The 22190-nt window shown below is 43.9% G+C and overlaps 1 protein-coding gene across 2 annotated transcripts; it reads right to left on the reverse strand.

Moving 5' to 3' along the window:
* Positions 1 to 1302: 1302 nt before the first annotated feature.
* LOC124805302 lies at positions 1303 to 22154 on the reverse strand. 2 transcript variants are annotated; one of them, XM_047265816.1, is made up of 6 exons: positions 21811 to 22154; positions 12235 to 12345; positions 6480 to 6616; positions 3104 to 3168; positions 2755 to 2838; positions 1303 to 1546 (listed from the first exon to the last, which is right to left on the reverse strand). In XM_047265816.1, exons 2-6 carry the CDS (start codon positions 12343 to 12345, stop codon positions 1425 to 1427), a joined length of 519 nt encoding a protein of 172 aa, XP_047121772.1. In that variant the 5' UTR covers positions 21811 to 22154; the 3' UTR covers positions 1303 to 1424. The 2 variants fall into 2 exon arrangements, with proteins under 2 accessions (XP_047121772.1, XP_047121771.1); XM_047265815.1 differs by lacking the exon at positions 21811 to 22154 and adding an exon at positions 14349 to 16282.
* Between the last annotated feature and the right edge of the window lie 36 nt (positions 22155 to 22190).

Genomic DNA, 22190 nt, shown 5'->3' on the forward strand with positions numbered 1-22190 from the left:
TCATGACACGATCATTGTGTGTACAAAGTAGAAACAGTATGGATTACTAATCATGAAGTCTGCAACGGATATCTGACTTTTTATGATGATGTCTTCAGCATTAGGAGACGAAACGTTACGCAAAGAAATAAGCCTGGGATCGTGAACTAATGCCCATAAAATAAAATTCACCAGATGTAGAAGACTACACACCTCTACAAATCACTCATATATTTTATGAGGTTCAAACATATCTCACGTGTATATTTCGGATTGTATGCCTACACTTACGTTTAAGGCTATGGTTTGAAAATGGACGTGATGATCCGAAAATAGCCGCCACAGAGAAATGACTATTATCACATCTGTGAAGAGTATCCGAAAGAAACACTCATACATTACTGGCGTCATTTCTGAATCAATGTAACTTTCCTCGTCCTGCTCTTTCATGATACATTTAAGTGAATGATATTTGGTCTTCATCGCGCCTGAACCCCAAGTGAGAAAAAACTCTGAAATCATAACATGGCAACATGGATGTCTGCAGTCCAAACTGAGGCGCATAACCTTTCCCTTCATATACTTCATGACGTAGAAGCTCCAGATAAGTGCGTAGTATTGTGTTTAAGAAATCGTGGATAATCATACTGATAATTTCCGTTCCATTATTCTTTGTCCTTTACTTTTGAATTTACCAGTGTTCAAAGATCGCACTTACTACGCTCAACTTGATTTGTTGACCAGATTTGTACTGCACATGAATACACCGCTTACTCAGATTTTGAGGAAAGATAAAATACATTAAACGAATGCTCTTCCCATAAGAAAGTAGAACTGTTGAAACGCTAGTTTTTTCACTATGTAGGTATAAGCCGCAATGGTAATAACAAATAATAACGCTAGGAAATACATTTTCAGTATTTTTTATTTCTGACACATTTTTATAACTATAATAGAGACTATCAAAGATGACCAAAGACTTCTAGATTATGGAAAACGCTTTCGAATTGTTCTCCAAAGCGCGCTCAAGACATTTCATTGCATCACCAGGTTTGTAACACGTAAACATTTTTAACGGGATAATTGATACGAAATCAAGGCGAGCTACTATCCTCCAAAATCTAATGACGCTAAACAAAGGAATTACGCACTTCCGATGTACACTTCCCTACATAATTTTGATGTACGTTGCGAATATTTTGTATGTAAAAGTAATTTTTTCCCGACTCTGTATCTGATGTCACACTTTACAGTCCTTTTATTATAATCCTTTCGAGTCTGTATCATGGGTATTTCGTAATTTCACCTAATTATATACACTTCTAATGATTCACAACCATCCTTTTTATTTAACATCTTTAATTAGTGACATATGAATTTAAGCATTAGGGTGAGAGACACATTTTATACAGAAGTGTAGTGAATTATTGATCACATGTACAGCATTAACAGACCACTTTCGTGAATTTAGGCCTGTCTACTTCAGTGTGATTATCGACAACTTCCCAGATCAGCTCCATCAACTCGTCGCTGGGTTCCTTGACAGTTGTGAATATTTGGGCCACTTCTGCAACAGAGAAATGTACTTCTAAAACTTTGAAGGTGATTTAGGCCGACATAATTAACGTAGTCTTTATCTGTGCACAATGTACAGAGAATATGCATATGTTGCATACTATCGCATAAATCTATGTAATCAAAGATGTTAACAGTCTTTCAGAGCGAAATTGCAGCTAAGTTGAATCGAACAGAATAATACAATAAGAATATGTCATATATAGACAAAAGTTACTTGTACCAGAAATGTCTTGGAAGTTATGAAGCCATTCATTGAAAAGACGTTTGCCACGAAAGAAAGGAAGATTAGAAATTTACGTCTCATGATCCCGATGTTTTTAGAGAACAGGTCAAGTTCGGACTGGGCAAAGGTTTTGAAGGAAATCGTCCGTGTGCCATTCAAAGCAACCAGCCAGGAATATCCCTAAAGCGATTAAGTGATATCACGGAATACCTAACTGTGCTACTTTGAATGGAATCAGAATGACCGTGCTCTAGAATACATATCTAGTGTGTTACAACTACTCTTTCGATGTAAAAGGTTTGTAGATCAATACAAAAACCAGTGTTAAGATATTACCAGAATCATGTGACAATAGATGTTTCCCCTTGTATATATGACACTACCAGTATTATAAGCTAACATTCACAAAATTTCGCCATTCATAGAAAAGAGGGGAAATCTTAATTCATAAACGGTTGAACAAATTCAAAGAATTCCTTTAATGACCGTGTGCACCAAGCAGAATTGAGTTAGTTTCTTCCAAAATTCTTTTCTTGTGCAACTAGTCACTTGTATTACAGACTGGTGAAACGAATCCAGAACCCGCCTTAGTTTTCAGATGGTAGTTGGCTGTGATTGGAGATTATTTACGTCTTTCCCATGTTGGTGAGTGCCAGATAGAAATGTGTTTTTAGTAATATCGGTGAGGACAGGGAGTGCTTCGAAAATGGAACATTGTTCTAGAAGCCAGCCTAATATTGTTACAAAATATGCAAAGAAACTTGAAACTTAGTTAACGGTGGTCGTATTATCTGACAACTTTAAGTGAAAACTACCTTGTTTAGTAATTACGTGAAGGCTGCACCCGCCTCACATCAAACTATGGGTAAGCTCTATATTCCCTCAGACTCACCGAAGAAGGAACACTATCATGACTGCTGTTACATGACACATTAAATCCTGCAGATCAATACAAGAATAAAATAGGTACTAACCGTATCCTAGAAAACAGTAGTGGTCCATGATGAAGTCCTCGTGCGAGTACACTACGTTGTACGGTCCGCTCAGCAAAGATTCCCCTGGAAGGAGAAGCAAATACAAATATCATACGTGTCTGCAGAACATTATTATTAGAATTATTATCAAAATTTCATACGCGTCTGCAGAACATTATTCTTAAAGTCAGCAACACTGCCTGTACGTATCACCTTCAGAAAATTCATTAATGACTAATGAGTCTGCTCGGGGTTAAGTGTAGCGGGTGGGGATTTTTCTACAGGTACACACAGTGCCATTATGAATTTTTCAGAAAAATAAGTTCTGAAAGCCTTGGTCTGTACTTACATACGCCTTCGTAGACCTTGTCCAGCCTGTTCCCGGTGATTGACACATTGCTGTTCAGAGGAAATCTGTACAAGGAAATGAAAAGAAAGCAATATTAGTAATTTCCCATGTTCACACCACGTTCAGATACAATATACTTAAACGCGCTACGCTAGATACTGAGCCCATTTCTAGGGCACAACTCAACCTTTTCGTTGATATAGGCACCAACGACGTCTGAAGGCGACTGCATTGCACACGCCATGTTGTAACTCCTTTCACTTGATTGTTTGTAAGTGTTCACGAATTTGAGAAACCACAGAGGAATTGTCTTGTATTACACATATCTCCCAAGGTGTAGCAGCGTCACAGGGTTTACCAGCTAGTGAGTAGTGCCTTTGTTATGCGTCACATGTGCGACAGTGATTTACGATGTAATCACACTTCTGGCATACCTTCATGGTGAATAAAAATTGTATAGTGTCTTCCGCGGTCAGTGTTTTTACGGATTGAACAATACATGACCGTCTTCACAGAACGAATTTTGTCAGTTTCTGTTATTCTGAAACTTCGTTAGTAGTGTTACTTCATCGTACCTTGCTTCACAAGCATATCTGGCAGAAAGAAATTTTCGGTACGTTGTGCTATTTTATCTCCGTCAATATGTTAAAACGACTGTCGTTGCACTGCAGGATCTAAACCTTATTTTAAAATTCTTACATACATTAAGACACAACTTAGCACTCGCTATTCTATCTTTTACAACTACCCATTCATCTTCTATTGAAATTTTTTCTCCTATTTCAGTCAGTCGTTGCATAAAGCTTTGTTTGACACTTTCAGTAACCTTTGTTTCAACTTACACATGCCTCATTTTCTTAATCCCTGTCTTACGATTTAATCTGCATTTAATATCTAATAAATTATTGTCAGAGGCTGCTGTTATAAACTTAATGAAGTTTCGAATTTGGATTATAAATCTATATCTTACACTTTCCCGTGTCTCCGCATTTCTTCCATGGACTTAAACCAAATTTTTACAATGACTAAACTGTGTTCTGGGCTGTTTTATCAAAGGGCTTCCTCATTCATTCATTTCAACCAAACCATGACCTGTTACTTTTTCTCTCTTCCTTTACCTACCGTCGAACACTGGTGCATCGAAATTTAATTTTTGTTTCCCTCAACATGCTGAATATCTTTTTTCCTTCATACAGTTTTCAGTCTCTCCATCTGTGCAGCTAGTCTTCTCTGAAAGAATTTGGTATGTACTCATGAATGCAAGTGAATCTTATACAGTACAGGCAAGAACTGAATGGGGGCTTTTGAGATGGGTTGCTATTGAAGAATGTGGAAAATTTGGTGGTAGATGAGACAGTTAATGAACAGGTAGTGAATCGAATGACATGGAAAAACAAATTTTTGGAAGTATTTGACGGAAGGAAGGCATAGTTTGATATGACACACATAGTGGGATCGAGGCATAGTTAATTAGGCAATGGAAGGAAGACCAAAGTTTGACTTCCGAAAGAGGTTATATGGGTGTTGGTTACAGAAGCGATAACTAGGTGAAGAGAGAATAGAGTAGCGCAGTACAGACTAGCATAGGGAGCTACATGAAAAACGGTCTTCAGACTGACGAATACAACAACGTCCTTTCTTCTGTGAATCTCAGTCACAGGTTAGCAACAATTCAGTAATAACAAGACAATGCATTAAACAAGGAAAAGAAAGAAAAACAGCAGGCAGCAATCGACTACAGAAAATTTAACTGGTTTACACATCTTTAGAGGGCTGCATACTGGTAACAACGGTCAGAGATGAGGTCTAATTTGATGTGCTATGCAGGAACTGGTCAAACTGTATTACTCGTAACGATTTCCATTCATTGTTGGGGCCAGTTTATACACTCCTGGAAATTGAAATAAGAACACCGTGAATTCATTGTCCCAGGAAGGGGAAACTTTATTGACACATTCCTGGGGTCAGATACATCACATGATCACACTGACAGAACCACAGGCACATAGACACAGGCAACAGAGCATGCACAATGTCGGCACTAGTACAGTGTATATCCACCTTTCGCAGCAATGCAGGCTGCTATTCTCCCATGGAGACGATCGTAGAGACGCTGGATGTAGTCCTGTGGAACGGCTTGCCATGCCATTTCCACCTGGCGCCTCAGTTGGACCAGCGTTCGTGCTGGACGTGCAGACCGCGTGAGACGACGCTTCATCCAGTCCCAAACATGCTCAATGGGGGACAGACAGATCCGGAGATCTTGCTGCTGGCCAGTGTAGTTGACTTACACCTTCTAGAGGACGTTGGGTGGCACGGGATACATGCGGACGTGCATTGTCCTGTTGGAACAGCAAGTTCCCTTGCCGGTCTAGGAATGGTAGAACGATGGGTTCGATGACGGTTTTGATGTACCGTGCACTATTCAGTGTCCCCTCGAAGATCACCAGTGGTGTACGGCCAGTGTAGGAGATCGCTCCCCACACCATGATGCCGGGTGTTGGCCCTGTGTGCCTCGGTCGTATGCAGTCCTGATTGTGGCGCTCACCTGCATGGCGCCAAACACGCATACGACCATCATTGGCACCAAGGCAGAAGCGACTCTCATCGCTGAAGACGACACGTCTCCATTCGTCCCTCCATTCACGCCTGTCGCGACACCACTGGAGGCGGGCTGCACGATGTTGGGGCGTGAGCGGAAAACGGCCTAACGGTGTGCGGGACCGTAGCCCAGCTTCATGGAGACGGTTGCGAATGGTCCTCGCCGATACCCCAGGAGTAACAGTGTCCCTAATTTGCTTGGAAGTGGCGGTGCGGTCCCCTACGGCACTGCGTAGGATCCTACGGTCTTGGCGTGCATCCGTGCGTCGCTGCGGTCCGGTCCCAGGTCGACGGGCACGTGCACCTTCCGCCGACCACTGGCGACAACATCGATGTACTGTGGAGACCTCACGCCCCACGTGTTGAGCAATTCGGCGGTACGTCCACCCTGCCTCCCGCATGCCCACTATAAGCCCTCGCTCAAAGTCCGTCAACTGCACATACGGTTCACGTCCACGCTGTCGCGGCATGCTACCAGTGTTAAAGACTGCGATGGAGCTCCGTATGCCACGGCAAACTAGCTGACACTGACGGCGGCGGTGCACAAATGCTGCGCAGCTAGCGCCATTCGACGGCCAACACCGCGGTTCCTGGTGTGTCCGCTGTGCCGTGCGCGTGATCATTGCTTGTACAGCCCTCTCGCAGTGTCCGGAGCAAGTATGATGGGTCTGACACACCGGTGTCAATGTGTTCTTTTTTCCATTTCCAGGAGTGTACTTGACGCGGCACTCTTAAAATATTTGGTAGGATAGAGAAGCTGAGACTTATGACTTACAGTGGCGCCTTACTGAAGTTGCCAGTGAGGTACATCTCGGTGTCGGTCTCCCCAGGCGACTGGACGTATGTGACGCAGCCCAGGTCATACAGGCCGGGTACCTGGTACTGGTACTGTTGGTACCACGGCTTCTCCTCCTGTAGGATCAGAACAAGGTTTGTAAGAACTGGGCATGATACAGTTTGCACGGCTCATGTCGGTAATTGTGACTCCACAGATAATTGAAACAATATTAACTGTACACCCCCCATGAACCATGGACCTTGCCGTTGGTGGGGAGGCTTGCGTGCCTCAGCGATACAGATAGCCGTACCGTAGGTGCAACCACAACGGAGGGGTATCTGTTGAGAGGCCAGACAAACGTGTGGTTCCTGAAGAGGGGCAGCAGCCTTTTCAGTAGTTGCATGGGCAACAGTCTGGATGATTGACTGATCTGGCCTTGTAACAATAACCAAAACGGCGTTGCTGTGCTGGTACTGCGAACGGCTGAAAGCAAGGGGAAACTACAGCCGTAATTTTTCCCGAGGGCATGCAGCTTTACTGTATGATTACATGATGATGGCGTCCTCTTGGGTAAAATATTCCGGAGGTAAAATAGTCCCCCATTCGGATCTCCGGGCGGGGACTACTCAAGAGGATGTCGTTATCAGGAGAAAGAAAACTGGCGTTCTACGGATCGGAGCGTGGAATGTCAGATCCCTTAATCGGGCAGGTAGGTTAGAAAATTTAAAAAGGGAAATGGATAGGTTGAAGTTAGATATAGTGGGAATTAGTGAAGTTCGGTGGCAGGAGGAACAAGACTTCTGTTCAGGTGACTACAGGGTTATAAACACAAAATCAAATAGGGGTAATGCAGGAGTAGGTTTAATAATGAATAGGAAAATAGGAATGCGGGTAAGCTACTACAAACAGCATAGTGAACGCATTATTGTGGCCAAGATAGATACGAAGCCCACACCTACTACAGTAGTACAAGTTTATATGCCAACTAGCCCTGCAGATGACGAAGAAATTGAAGAAATGTATGATGAAATAAAAGAAATTATTCAGATTGTGAAGGGAGACGAAAATTTAATAGCCATGGGTGACTGGAATTCGAGTGTAGGAAAAGGGAGAGAAGGAAACATAGTAGGTGAATATGGATTGGGGGACAGAAATCAAAGAGGAAGCCGCCTGGTAGAATTTTGCACAGAGCACAACATAATCATAACTAACACTTGGTTTAAGAATCATGAAAGAAGGTTGTATACATGGAAGAACCCTGGAGATACTAAAAGGTATCAAATAGATTATATAATGGTAAGACAGAGATTTAGGAACCAGGTTTTAAATTGTAAGACATTTCCAGGGGCAGATGTGGACTCTGACCACAATCTATTGGTTATGACCTGTAGATTAAAACTGAAGAAACTGCAAACAGTAGAAGAAGAATGGGTAGCTTTGAGGGATGAAGTAGTGAAGGCAGCAGAGGATCAGGTAGGTAAAAAGACGAGGTCTAGTAGAAATCCTTGGGTAACAGAAGAAATATTGAATTTAATTGATGAAAGGAGAAAATATAAAAATGCAGTAAGTGAAACAGCCAAAAAGGAATACAAACGTCTCAAAAATGAGATCGACAGGAAGTGCAAAATGGCTAAGCAGGGATGGCTAGAGGACAAATGTAAGGATGTAGATGCTTATCTCACTAGGGGTAAGATAGATACCGCCTACAGGAAAATTAAAGAGACCTTTGGAGATAAGAGAACGACTTGTATGAATATCAAGAGCTCTGATGGAAACCCAGTTCCAAGCAAAGAAGGGAAAGCAGAAAGGTGGAAGGAGTATATAGAGGGTCTATACAAGGGCGATGTACTTGAGGACAATATTATGGAAATGGAAGAGGATGTAGATGAAGATGAAATAGGAGATACGATACAGCGTGAAGAGTTTGACAGAGCACTGAAAGACCTGAGTCGAAACAAGGCCCCCGGAGTAGACAATATTCCATTGGAACTACTGACGGCCTTGGGAGAGCCAGTCCTGACAAAACTCTACCATCTGGTGAGCAAGATGTACGAGACAGGCGAAATACCCTCCGACTTCAAGAAAAATATAATAATTTCAATCCCAAAGAAAGCAAGTGTTGACAGATGTGAAAATTACCGAACTATCAGCTTAATAAGTCACAGCTGCAAAATACTAACACGAATTCTTTACAGACGAATGGAAAAACTGGTAGAAGCCAACCTCGGGGAAGATCAGTTTGGATTCCGTAGAAACACTGGAACACGTGAGGCAATACTGACCTTACGACTTATCTTAGAAGAAAGATTAAGGAAAGGCAAACCTACGTTTCTAGCATTTGTAGACTTAGAGAAAGCTTTTGACAATGTTGACTGGAATACTCTCTTTCAAATTCTAAAGGTGGCCGGGGTAAAATACAGCGAGCGAAAGGCTATTTACAATTTGTACAGAAACCAGATGGCAGTTATAAGAGTCGAGGGACATGAAAGGGAAGCAGTGGTTGGGAAGGGAGTAAGACAGGGTTGTAGCCTGTCCCCGTTGTTGTTCAATCTGTATATTGAGCAAGCAGTAAAGGAAACAAAAGAAAAATTCGGAGTAGGTATTAAAATTCATGGAGAAGAAATAAAAACTTTGAGGTTCGCCGATGACATTGTAATTCTGTCAGAGACAGCAAAGGACTTGGAAGAGCAGTTGAATGGAATGGACAGTGTCTTGAAAGGAGGATATAAGATGAACATCAACAAAAGCAAAACAAGGATAATGGAATGTAGTCTAATTAAGTCGGGTGATGCTGAGGGAATTAGATTAGGAAATGAGGCACTTAAAGTAGTAAAGGAGTTTTGCTATTTGGGGAGCAAAATAACTGATGATGGTCGAAGTAGAGAGGATATAAAATGTAGGCTGGCAATGGCAAGGAAAGCGTTTCTGAAGAAGAGAAATTTGTTAACATCCAGTATTGATTTAAGCGTCAGGAAGTCATTTCTGAAAGTATTCGTATGGAGTGTAGCCATGTATGGAAGTGAAACATGGACGATAAATAGTTTGGACAAGAAGAGAATAGAAGCTTTCGAAATGTGGTGCTACAGAAGAATGCTGAAGATTAGATGGGTAGATCACATAACTAATGAGGAAGTATTGAATAGGATTGGGGAGAAGAGAAGTTTGTGGCACAACTTGACCAGAAGAAGGGATCGGTTGGTAGGACATGTTCTGAGGCCTCAAGGGATCTCCAATTTAGTATTGGAGGGCAGCGTGGAGGGTAAAAATCGTAGGGGGAGACCAAGAGATGAATACACTAAGCAGATTCAGAAGGATGTAGGTTGCAGTAGGTACTGGGAGATGAAAAAGCTTGCACAGGATAGAGTAGCATGGAGAGCTGCATCAAACCAGTCTCAGGACTGAAGACCACAAGAACAACAATAACTGTACAAGTAACACATCTATTGGTTGCTAAGACCGTAATGGGGCTTTATACAGCATTACGAAAACGTTTTGAGACGCGATAGCACTCACTGAAAAGAAAAAACGCAAAGCGTCTTTCTGGAACTGGGCAGAAACTTAACATCAGCCAACAAATGGTGGTTATGAAAACTCACAGCGCCATCTCTCGTAAATCCCACTTGGCCAGTAAGCAAAATCTTCGAATTGAACAGTGGAATTGCTTCACACTTTTGGAAGTGGAAGTGGTCTTATGAACTCAGGACATGGGCGCTATGTAGATGAAACAGGTGCAACAATTATTCATTATCCACACTAGAGTACGAGTCACTCATTTTGCTAAACGAGGAATCGTCCAGAGACTGCAGTACCACAGCAAAGTTGGAAATTCGAATCCAGACCACAGACATTGCTGTAATCCGCAGCTACATATGGGAGGCGCTCCTGCAGACCACGTCTCCCATTCCACCGAAACAGCGCTCTCACGCTGAGGTCAATATAGTGTCGAGCTAGAAAGAGCTCAGCCGCAGTTCGAGACTTGAGCTACAGCAGTCAACATCATCGTGGAGAACAGTGACAGTTACAAATGGTTCAGATGGCTGTGAGCACTATGGCACTCAGCTTCGGAGGTCATCAGTCCCCTAGAACTTTAAACTACTTACACCTAACTAACCTAAGGACATCACACACATCCATGCCCGAGGCAGGATTCGAACCTGCGACCGTAGCGTTCGCGCGGTTCGAGACTGAAGCGCCTAGAACCGCTCGGCCACCCTGGCCGACCCAGAGTTACAGTTTCTGATGAAATGTACTTCGCAATGTTGCATTTTGTAGTGCAAGAGAACAATCTGTTAATCCGCGCATTAAATGGCGCTTTGCTAGTCCATGACAGTTTTGACTTATCAAGCAATCCTTTAGTAAAGATCTGTGTTATGTAAACCTTTTATTCATTTATGTTGTAAAATGAACTCTAATATTTCATGTGTTGAAATTTGATGAGAACTCTCCCAGAGCAATCAAAGAACCTACAGTTGTGGGCGGACGAAACTTGTTTTGCCTGGTCACAACATTAATCTTCGCACACGATTTCTAGGATTATTAATGAACTATAGCACACGATTCTCAATCACAGCTGTGTGTACTCAGCGAAGCCTCCCACTGTTTACGTATATGGATGCTAGATAAATTCTGTTGCTAGGTAGCTTGAAACCTCGGTCGAACAGCTGAGGCACTGTTCTTTTTTTCAGTGAAATGAGACAGGTATGGGTATGCTACATTTGTCAAATCTTAGCAGGAAACCATATCCTTCATATGAGTTAGGAAGTTAGCCTCTTTTGCTAACAAGTGTTGGAAATGCGGAAAGATAACGTACTGAATCGTTCGTAGGAATAAACAGCATGATACCAGCGAAGTATATAACTGAAATCATTGGTAAAGTTATGTAAGACCACGATGCGTAATCAGAGTTGCGAGTAACGTGCTGAACATTGACACACATCAATATGCCTGCTACTACAATACGATTGGAAACGGAAAATTAATTGCAGTCGACTATTGTTAATATTACCGTGAGTATAGAGTACAGTGATACAGTTGACCCTGTTGACGGAGCGCCAAAGCAAAGACTGTGCGCATATTTGCACCAGAAGCCTTTCGTAATCCGTACGTCCTATGAATAAGTATTCTGATCGCAGAAAGTAAGCGCTGCCGGACGTATGTTTATTGTATTTGTTGTTCTTGTACTGTTGGGTACTACCATCTCTCAAAAAATCCGACACTATTTTTTAACTTCCGTCATTGTCAGACTGGTATAAAGAAGTGTGTAGAATTTTGAACCATCAAAAACATAATTGTCTGTTGTAGAGTGTAAATCGTTTATTTGTTGCTGTTGGCCAGTTTCGACTGTGAAATCAGTCTAAAGCACATACACATTATTACTATGCATCATGTCGCAAGAGGTGTGACATGTGACCTAGTTTATCGATCCACATGTCAAACTACGCATTAATATTGCTACGTTCTGTATCGAAGGCGAACAGAGAGATTGTAAAATGTGTGAAGAACTACAGTGCAGCATGACAACGAATTCACTGAAGCACCATATTTTGTCACATGTGAACCTCATCTTATACACTCGACACGCTGAAAGTTGATTTATCGACAGTGCACTTTGAGGTCTACGCAGATGCCAAATGCAAATGGGAGGACATTAATCAAAATGAACGAAATCGCTACCTGGGAAAGACGTACTAAGGGAACCATAAAAATTCGTTACATAGTATGCTATGTTACCTTTCTGACTATGCTAACTTACGGTAGTCATGTAGAACGTCTCCGTAGAGGCAGCTGGCAGTATACAACCCACACTGCCTGAGGAATCACCCTCGGCCAGCAGGGGCAGCACCAGGAGAAGCGGCCAAAACATCTGTCGGCAAACATAGCGATTAATGGCAACAGGAAATGACTGAAAGGAAGACATAGAATATTGCTCACCTGTACACAGAGTTTCTAACACATAGCAGCATAACTATATCGTTTCTTCATGTACTCGTATTTATCAGAGAGGTAATTTTTTTTTTTTACTTATTTGACTTTGGTTTGTGTGAATGTAGACTTATCTTGCCTAAAGTATTGATGAAAAGCCATCGGGTTTCCAGCCGGGTGCTAGAGATAAAGTACAGGGACTTTTCGAAGAGTGTCATACTCATAGTCTGCCTCGTCAGAATACGATGAGTACGACACTCATAAAAATGGTACGGTATTTCAACACTGCCACTCGGCTGGAAACCGGAGAGATTTCATTCAAAGGCTTTTGTTAATTGAACCATGCTCCCAACAGCTTGTCACAAATATAAACATATATACAGAGAAATCACAATACAAAAAGTTTGAATAATGATCTGAATTTATTTTACCATGTCCATATGGTTACAATTCATACAGCTAAGGAAATTTGACTTATTAACTAGAGACAAAATAAGAAATAAAAATATCTCAACAACAATTCGGATGCACACACTTTGAGATTAGAATGTTCATCTATCATCGGCAGCCAAATATCATTTCACACATGTGTTACGATGTCGTAGAAGATAAAAATGTGCTTTATATATTCCAAGAACTTCCAGATATGAGACTACTGAAGCACTAGTGCGATGGGGCATCTTCAGTTTCGCAAGGTTTTGCGGCAAGCAGTTTTGCAGTGTTTGTAAGAAACTGCAGGGAAACAGAGAGTGGTTGACATCTTCTCTTTCTTTCTTCTGAGAATCACAGAAAACATTATTCTTGATGCCTATCCGATGTAAGTACGAGGGAGTTGAACCATGGTTGGTAGGCGTTCGTACCAAGGTAGTTACCATATTTGTGCTCGCTTGAAATATTGGAACCCGTGGGGGAGGGGCGGGCGGGGGGGGGGGGGGGAGCTTCTAAGTATTGGCTGTATCGCAGTGTAGTATTGACCTTTATGGCAGATTGAACGCCTTCAGCCCTTTGCCCATTCTTCCTCCTCCAGATGCCGCATCTACAACTAGGAGTCGTAGGATGGTAGACAGATGTTCATTACTGGGCCAGAGGCACTGTAGGCAAATCGTACATGAGCTGGGGCCCTAGGAAAGACCTAGTCACACCTATCCGTTTATTTAACTATGATTCTTTCATGTTTTTGTTCCACTTCAAGTTTTCAGTAGATTAGAATAAACTTTTTGAGTCTGACACTGTCAGCAGTTTCTGGTGCTCTCAATGACGAATAAGTTTGAGAGCCTCTAGATTCGTTTCCGCGCTCAAAATCGAACAGTATGGAGCCTGGCGAAATTGCTTAGTATATTTCTGCCTGGGAACAAGAAATAAAATCCCTCCTGTGAAAATCTCTTGATATCGAGAGACTTCAGTGGACACATGAAAAATGCATGCCGGCCGCGGTTCTAGGCGCTCAGTTCGGAACCGCGCGGCTGCTACGGTAGCAGGTTCGAATCCTGCCTCGGGCATGGATGTGTGTGATGTCCTTAGGTTAGTTAGTTTTAAGTAGTACTAAGTTCTAGGGGACTGATGACCTCAGAAGTTAAGTCCCATAGTGCTCAGAGCCATTTGAACTATTTTTGAAAAATGCATGAACAATGAAGACTGGTGTGAGCACTGCAACTTGAATAGACTGTGCGAAAACAATTTTTCATAAAACGGCAATGGTGAATATTGAGGTTTATCTGAATGGAGTTCGAAACGGGGCTATGTAGGTATCTGCTTGAATCCAGTGATCGATGGTATGAAGTGAATATAATGCTGCCACTAACAGATGGCAAGGATATCTCATATCCGATGTAGAGTTTGTGAGCGTAGGAGGAAGATTAATCTGCATGTAGGCTGCTGACTCTTGGGTGCAAATAAATTCTCTTCCCAAGTACCAATACTAGCGACACGTGTTTGTCAACTTACCGTCGTGGTTTCCTAGTGGGGCGTCGCAGTACGTCAGCCAAGGCCCGCCTCTGCCTTATATACCAGTCTGTGCAAGGTGGCAGGTGAGCGGCAGCGTGTTACGCACCTATGTATACATTATGAACAAAAGACGAAGTGAAAGTAGTTAATTATTATTACATAGAACCATGTGCAGATGTAGTGAATAAACAGCTACACCTGACGCTTCTTGTAGCATTTGTACATCTGCGCTATCATAGATCGCATCACTTCTAGAATGTTTGAAAAGAAGGCAATGTTAGCTATAATTTCACTAATATTGCCTATTCACTTAACACAGAACGCTCCGAGAAATATTTCCTCCCCCAAAGACGTTCTCACTTTGTTTTCTTACGTTTGATTTTTTAACGACCACTAATTTGTTAGTGCTTTGCTTCTCGACAAGAGTTAAAACTTCTATATTTAACTGAAACCGACCAGGGTTGTGTATTGCTGCTTTCTTGCATCCCTTAATAACATAGTTCCACACAACTGTTTCGTATATGAGGCTTCAGAATACTTCTTCCGAGGTTGTATCCGTGCCAACTGTATTTGTGCACAGCTTATGGCATTTGATACGCATGGGATGCGTTTACATTAATTTCTGTTCTTGGAAGTCAGCACATGTTTGCCGGCCGGGGTGGCCAAGCGGTTAAAGGCGCTGCAGTCTGGAACCGCGCGACCGCTACGGGCGCAGGTTCGAATCCTGCCTCGGGCATGGATGTGTGTGATGTCCTTAGGTTAGTTAGGTTTCAGTAGTTCTAAGTTCTAGGGGACTGATGACCTAAGAAGTTAAGTCCCATAGTGCTCAGAGCCATTTGAACCATCAGCACACGTTTGAAACCGTCAAGTAGTATTTAATATTCATTTACGTTAACAACCTGGTGAAAATGATGTCATTCTTTGGCTTAAAACCGGGTCACCAAAACTATGTAGTGTTCGGTCTCTGCGAGGTGCTCTGACCTTAGGATGAATGCAAGAACGATTTTTTCGCGTTGAGTTACCGGAGATTTGGAGAGAATTTTACGATCATATGACTATTACTTTTGTGCGTCTAATGTGCTTGTCATAAATCTTAAAAGTAATGGTCTCTTCGTCGGATTATGACGTCAGCTGCGCTTTATCTACTATGTGAACCATGTATAACTGTAACTCCCCAGTTCCCCAATCCTCCCGTAGAAACACTTAGTTCTCTTGAAATATGAGAGAGCAGTGGTTTGTACTTTGATGAGGGCGTTAAAATCGTTGGATGTAGCAATGATCCTCGACGTTCACATGAACTGAACTGAATGATTCGTTCAGAGACTAGGTTTCTCCTGTAGATTCGTCTGAAATCTTAGACTCTGCGTTTAGGGAGAGAGTTGACATCTGGAGCTCTTTTTTATGATACAATAGGAGAGGGGAACCGTTCAACCAGAAACTCGGCGGTTCCATGCATCACCATACTCGGTCCAAGTCTGCGGTCACAGCGGCACCGACATCTGTGGGTTCCGCCCACGACCGACGTCGGTCGAAGACAGCCGATCCTCTCAAATCAGTAAATCAGTACCTGCGCGGTCACAATGAAGCCGATCTCATTGCCTGATCGGACAGATATCGGATGACAGTCGGTAAAATTCAGTTCAGTTTGTTTTTCTCGGTCGAGTCGGCCGACTTCCTCATACACGTAATATGAACTGTGGGAAATTGCCAAACGTTGTCGGTGCCACTTTAAAAACAGCCCAAGTCAGTTGTTGACCAACGAATGCCAGTCGCGAGCTTCCTCTGGCTGCGAGAGGGACTCACCTTTGCTAGAAACAAGGAAGCGCTGTAATACACTCCTGGAAATGGAAAAAAGAACACATTGACACCGGTGTGTCAGACCCACCATACTTGCTCCGGACACTGCGACAGGGCTGTACAAGCAATGATCACACGCACGGCACAGCGGACAAACCAGGAACCGCGGTGTTGGCCGTCGAATGGCGCTAGCTGCGCAGCATTTGTGCACCGCCGCCGTCAGTGTCAGCCAGTTTGCCGTGGCATACGGAGCTCCATCGCAGTCTTTAACACTGGTAGCATGCCGCGACAGCGTCGACGTGAACCGCATGTGCAGTTGACGGACTTTGAGCGAGGGCGTATAGTGGGCTTGCGAGAGGCCGGGTGGACGTACCGCCGAATTGCTCAACACGTGGGGCGTGAGGTCTCCACAGTACATCGATGTTGTCGCCAGTGGTCGGCGGAAGGTGCACGTGCCCGTCGACCTGGGACCGGACCGCAGCGACGCACGGATGCACGCCAAGACCGTAGGATCCTACGCAGTGCCATAGGGGACCGCACCGCCACTTCCCAGCAGATTAGGGACACTGTTGCTCCTGGGGTATCGGCGAGGACCATTCGCAACCGTCTCCATGAAGCTGGGCTACGGTCCCGCACACCGTTAGGCCGTTTTCCGCTCACGCCCCAACATCGTGCAGCTCGCCTCTAGTGGTGTCGCGACAGGCGTGAATGGAGGGACGAATGGAGACGTGTCGTCTTCAGCGATGAGAGTGGCTTCTGCCTTGGTGCCAATGATGGTCGTATGCGTGTTTGGCGCCGTGCAGGTGAGCGCCACAACCAGGACTGCATACGACCGAGGCACACAGGGCCAACACCCGGCTTCATGGTGTGGGGAGCGATCTCCTACACTGGCCGTACACCACTGGTGATCGTCGAGGGGACACTGAATAGTGCACGGTACATTCAAACCGTCATCGAACCCATCGTTCTACCATTCCTAGACCGGCAAGGGAACTTGCTGTTCCAACAGGACAATGCACGTCCGCATGTATCCCGTGCCACCCAACGTGCTCTAGAAGGTGTAAGTCAACTACCCTGGCCAGCAAGATCTCCGGATCTGCCCCCCATTGAGCATGTTTGGGACTGGATGAAGCGTCGTCTCACGCGGTCTGCACGTCCAGCACAAACGCTGGTCCAACTGAGGCGCCAGGTGGAAATGGCATGGCAAGCCGTTCCACAGGACTACATCCAACATCTCTACGATCGTCTCCATGGGAGAATAGCAGCCTGCATTGCTGCGAAGGGTGGATATACACTGTACTAGTGCCGACATTGTGCATGCTCTGTTGCCTGTGTCTATGTGCCTGTGGTTCTGTCAGTGTGATCATGTGATGTATCTGACCCCAGGAATGTGTCAATAAAGTTTCCCCTTCCTGGGACAATGAATTCACGGTGTTCTTATTTCAATTTCCAGGAGTGTATATATTACCTCCGTTTAACAGAACTGCTAGCGGCACCACGCTTTGAAGCGGAAGGCACTCTCTTCTCTCCCTCTGCCGCATACAGCATGCAAGAGATTTGTTTTGTGCTAACACGGACGTATTCCACGGACAATTTTCAGTGTAATAGTGAAAAAGCAGAATACGGCGAAGTATTACAATAGCTTTCATAGTATTGGGAACTATGATAATATTCAAATTACATGAAGTCGTGTCTTTTTGCAAATGTCTTTCATGTGTGGATTTAGCCTGCGGAATACGTGGTCTCTGTTCACATTTTCGTTGTACACTCCTGGAAATTGAAATAAGAACACCGTGAATTCATTGTCCCAGGAAGGGGAAACTTTCTTGACACATTCCTGGGGTCAGATACATCACATGATCACACTGACAGAACCACAGGCACATAGACACAGGCAACAGAGCATGCACAATGTCGGCACTAGTACAGTGTATATCCACCTTTCGCAGCAATGCAGGCTGCTATTCTCCCATGGAGACGATCGTAGAGATGCTGGATGTAGTCCTGTGGAACGGCTTGCCATGCCACTTCCACCTGGCGCCTCAGTTGGACCAGCGTTCGTGCTGGACGTGCAGACCGCGTGAGACGACGCTTCATCCAGTCCCAAACATGCTCAATGGGGGACAGATCCGGAGATCTTGCTGGCCAGGGTAGTTGACTTACACCTTCTAGAGCACGTTGGGTGGCACGGGATACATGCGGACGTGCATTGTCCTGTTGGAACAGCAAGTTCCCTTGCCGGTCTAGGAATGGTAGAACGATGGGTTCGATGACGGTTTGGATGTACCGTGCACTATTCAGTGTCCCCTCGACGATCACCAGTGGTGTACGGCCAGTGTAGGAGATCGCTCCCCACACCATGATGCCGGGTGTTGGCCCTGTGTGCCTCGGTCGTATGCAGTCCTGATTGTGGCGCTCACCTGCACGGCGCCAAACACGCATACGACCATCATTGGCACCAAGGCAGAAGCGACTCTCATCGCTGGAGACGACACGTCTCCATTCGTCCCTCCATTCACGCCTGTCGCGACACCACTGGAGGCGGGCTGCACGATGTTGGGGCGTGAGTGGAAGACGGCCTAACGGTGTGCTGGACCGTAGCCCAGCTTCATGGAGACGGTTGCGAATGGTCCTCGCCGATACCCCAGGAGCAACAGTGTCCCTAATTTGCTGGGAAGTGGCGGTGCGGTCCCCTACGGCACTGCGTAGGATCCTACGGTCTTGGCGTGCATCCGTGCGTCGCTGCGGTCCGGTCCCAAGTCGACGGGCACGTGCACCTTCCGCCGACCACTGGAGACAACATCGATGTACTGTGGAGACCTCCCGCCCCACGTGTTGAGCAATTCGGCGGTACGTCCACCCGGCCTCTCGCAAGCCCACTATACGCCCTCGCTCAAAGTCCGTCAACTGCACATGCGGTTCACGTCGACGCTGTCGCGGCATGCTACCAGTGTTAAAGACTGCGATGGAGCTTCGTATGCCACGACAAACTGGCTGACACTGACGGCGGCGGTGCACAAATGCTGCGCAGCTAGCGCCATTCGACGGCCATCACCGCGGTTCCTGGTGTGTCCGCTGTGCCGTGCGTGTGATCATTGCTTGTACAGCCCTCTCGCAGTGTCCGGAGCAAGTATGGTGGGTCTGACACACCGGTGTCAATGTGTTCTTTTTTCCATTTCCAGGAGTGTATCTTCGTCCATCATCCCTAAAAGTTTGTGGCACCATGTGTAAACATAGATAACGGAAGTATATGCCTTGACCTTCATTCAGCTGCGCAATGGCAACTACGTCTACGACTGTATAACAATTTCACTCCTTACACAACGATTCACTTGTGGAGTATGGACTGAAAACGTATGAATTCTACTGTAAGAATTTGGGCGACGCACACGAATTGTTTTGTTTCGGAAAATCATCATGGAAAGTTGTTAACAGCTACGTTCGAAAAATAATCAATAAAATACCATTAGGGTGCAAATGGTACAGGAGTAATTCTTCTTAAGGTTCTAGTAGCCGGAAGCGTAAATTTAGTTGTTTATAGACATGAACAGTTTATTACCTATAGCACCAACTTAATATCAGTAGTGAAAGTGACGACTTCAAATCTCAGTGCATGCGTTATAACAGCGCTCAAAATTTTGCCGCACTCTCTAATATTCATGTTATCTGTGACACAATGAAGGATGCTGCTGGAACTCAATCGGTTCCTCTTCTTTTTCTATTGGTACTGATACGACAACGACTTTAAGCAATGCCTTATGAATTAATCTGTCGTGGACACATCACAGCCGATTATATATATTAGTTTTCAAGGTTTCATCACCAGCGTCGATGCAGAGACACAGTCAGTTCAGAAACCCATACCTGATATTCATTGTTTAGCCAAGATCACATGCAGTGTGCATCTCAGACCATCCTACCTTATATCAAACAAACCAGGTTGTGACTGTGAACAGTCTGTACCGTTACGACCCTCTTGAACTAAGCCAGTGTAAGAAAATCACAATAATTGCTGAGTACTGGAAAGGACAACCATTAGAGTATCAAATGTTTCCACGAACCTTCAAATGTGTGTGAAACTTATGGGACGTAACGGTTAAGGTCATCAGTCCCTAAGCTTACACACTAGACCTAACCTAAATTATTTTAATTACAAACACAAACAACCATGCCCGAGGGAGGACTCGAACCTCCGCCGGGACCAGCTGCACAGTCCACGACTGCAGCGGCCCAGACCGCTCGGGTAATCCCGCGCGGCTAGTCATCTCAGACACCACATTTACAATTAACTCTCAGTACGTCCGAAACTAATTTTTAATCATTTTTATTAGAGCACAACATATTTTAATACTATAATCAATACACGAGGTACTAGCGCAAGGAATCAACAATGACCATAAGTTAACTAGTATCCAAGAACATCTTGGGAGTCCTGAGTGAACATCTATTGTTGTGTACTCAACGAAAACTAGTATTTTGGTCTCTGTACAGTACATCTGGCCAAATGCAACAATTTTTGAAAGTCTCAATATGCAATGAAGAACGTTTCAAATAACTCTCCGATGAGATTCCTCATCTGTTTGGAGCAAAACAGACATATGGCGTGTTTGTTCATTGACATTGTAAGAACAATACCCGATTTCAACTTAGAATTGAAATCGATGAAGGGGAGGCTCGGGAGTTATTCACTGACGTTCCTACTAAAAGCTTGTACAAAAGGAAGGACCAACATTTTAATTTAGCTTTAGCCAATGCAGTGTACAAAATTCAATGGGGTAGTCTGTTTGAACGCTCTGAACATTCACACATTGATCAAGACATCCAAATGATGCTAAAAATGTCTCAGGGCCACTAGAATGCTAGTTTGGTGGGAATCTACAATAGGTCACTTCACTAGTACACACGATAGGCAATTCACCGGAGAGAAAACTGTGTTAGACGGTAGTGTTCAGGCTTTCGTAGAAGCTATTTTCATCCTTGATGGTTCCTGTATTATTGGCATAATATTGCGGTATATGGCATGGCACGTATCAGTGTCCTTTTGTCTTACTGCAGACTTTGTCTAAGGCTATAAAGACAAAATTAGTTGATTTTCAGTCTTAAAAAGGTCGTCAAACGGAACTGCTCACATGAAGCACGAGGGGGTGGAGTCGTGACGTAATACGACCTCTGCCAAAGACCTCAGAGGGGCGCCGATATGTATTACGGAGCTTGTACTGTAGAAGAGGTAGAACTGTTTGCGTTATCTAACACTAAGGCCCACAATATGTCAAATTTCAATTTTTCTGTTCTGTTTAAGCTCGGCTGGTTGAGCTCGCTAAAGTCCGAAAATCATTTAGCATCGTGTTCTCTGAGGATGCTATCCAGGATTAGAAAGAAGCAACGTTAGTTATTGGAACACGCCTGCACAACGTCCCAATTGTCATCAAATATTTATGACCAGATATCTGTTTTATTATAAGATGAAGCGACATATGAAATATAACTAAATGCACTCATAATTCCTGTGCAGTGAATAGACTTATTTCCTTCAATGAGACCTTCGTTAGTTAGAAAAACTACATTGTTAATCGTTGAAACTATATGCTTTTTACTAATTTTCAGTTACATAAGAAACACTAATCAAATGTATTTTGTCATTGGCATATGAAATTAATTAACGTGCCTTGTGACTCGCTTTTTTATTCGACTTTCACATGTGCGAATATAAGAAAGCTGCCACTTGTGTCACATGTCGTTGTTTGTTCAGCAGATTAGCAGCTGGTTCTACGTATTAAGAAGTAATTAAGTATCACTTTGTCTACTGTTTTCACAGTGTACATAGGTGTCCCTGATATAAGTCCGCTCCCAGAAAGCCTTGAACAGAATCGTATTTAAGGGAGACGCAGTCCCTGGTTGTCATACATCGACATTCCACTCGGAACAGCCGTAAGGAAACAAACATCTAACACATACTCCTTCGATTTTTGAAAAAAATAGCATTTACTGTGCCCTCTGTAGAAAGTGAATATTAACTACTAATTAGAAACAGGGGGTTACCTGTTA

The sequence above is a fragment of the Schistocerca piceifrons genome, chromosome 7 (genome assembly GCF_021461385.2).
Source record: "Schistocerca piceifrons isolate TAMUIC-IGC-003096 chromosome 7, iqSchPice1.1, whole genome shotgun sequence".
Lineage (NCBI taxonomy): Eukaryota > Metazoa > Arthropoda > Insecta > Orthoptera > Acrididae > Schistocerca > Schistocerca piceifrons.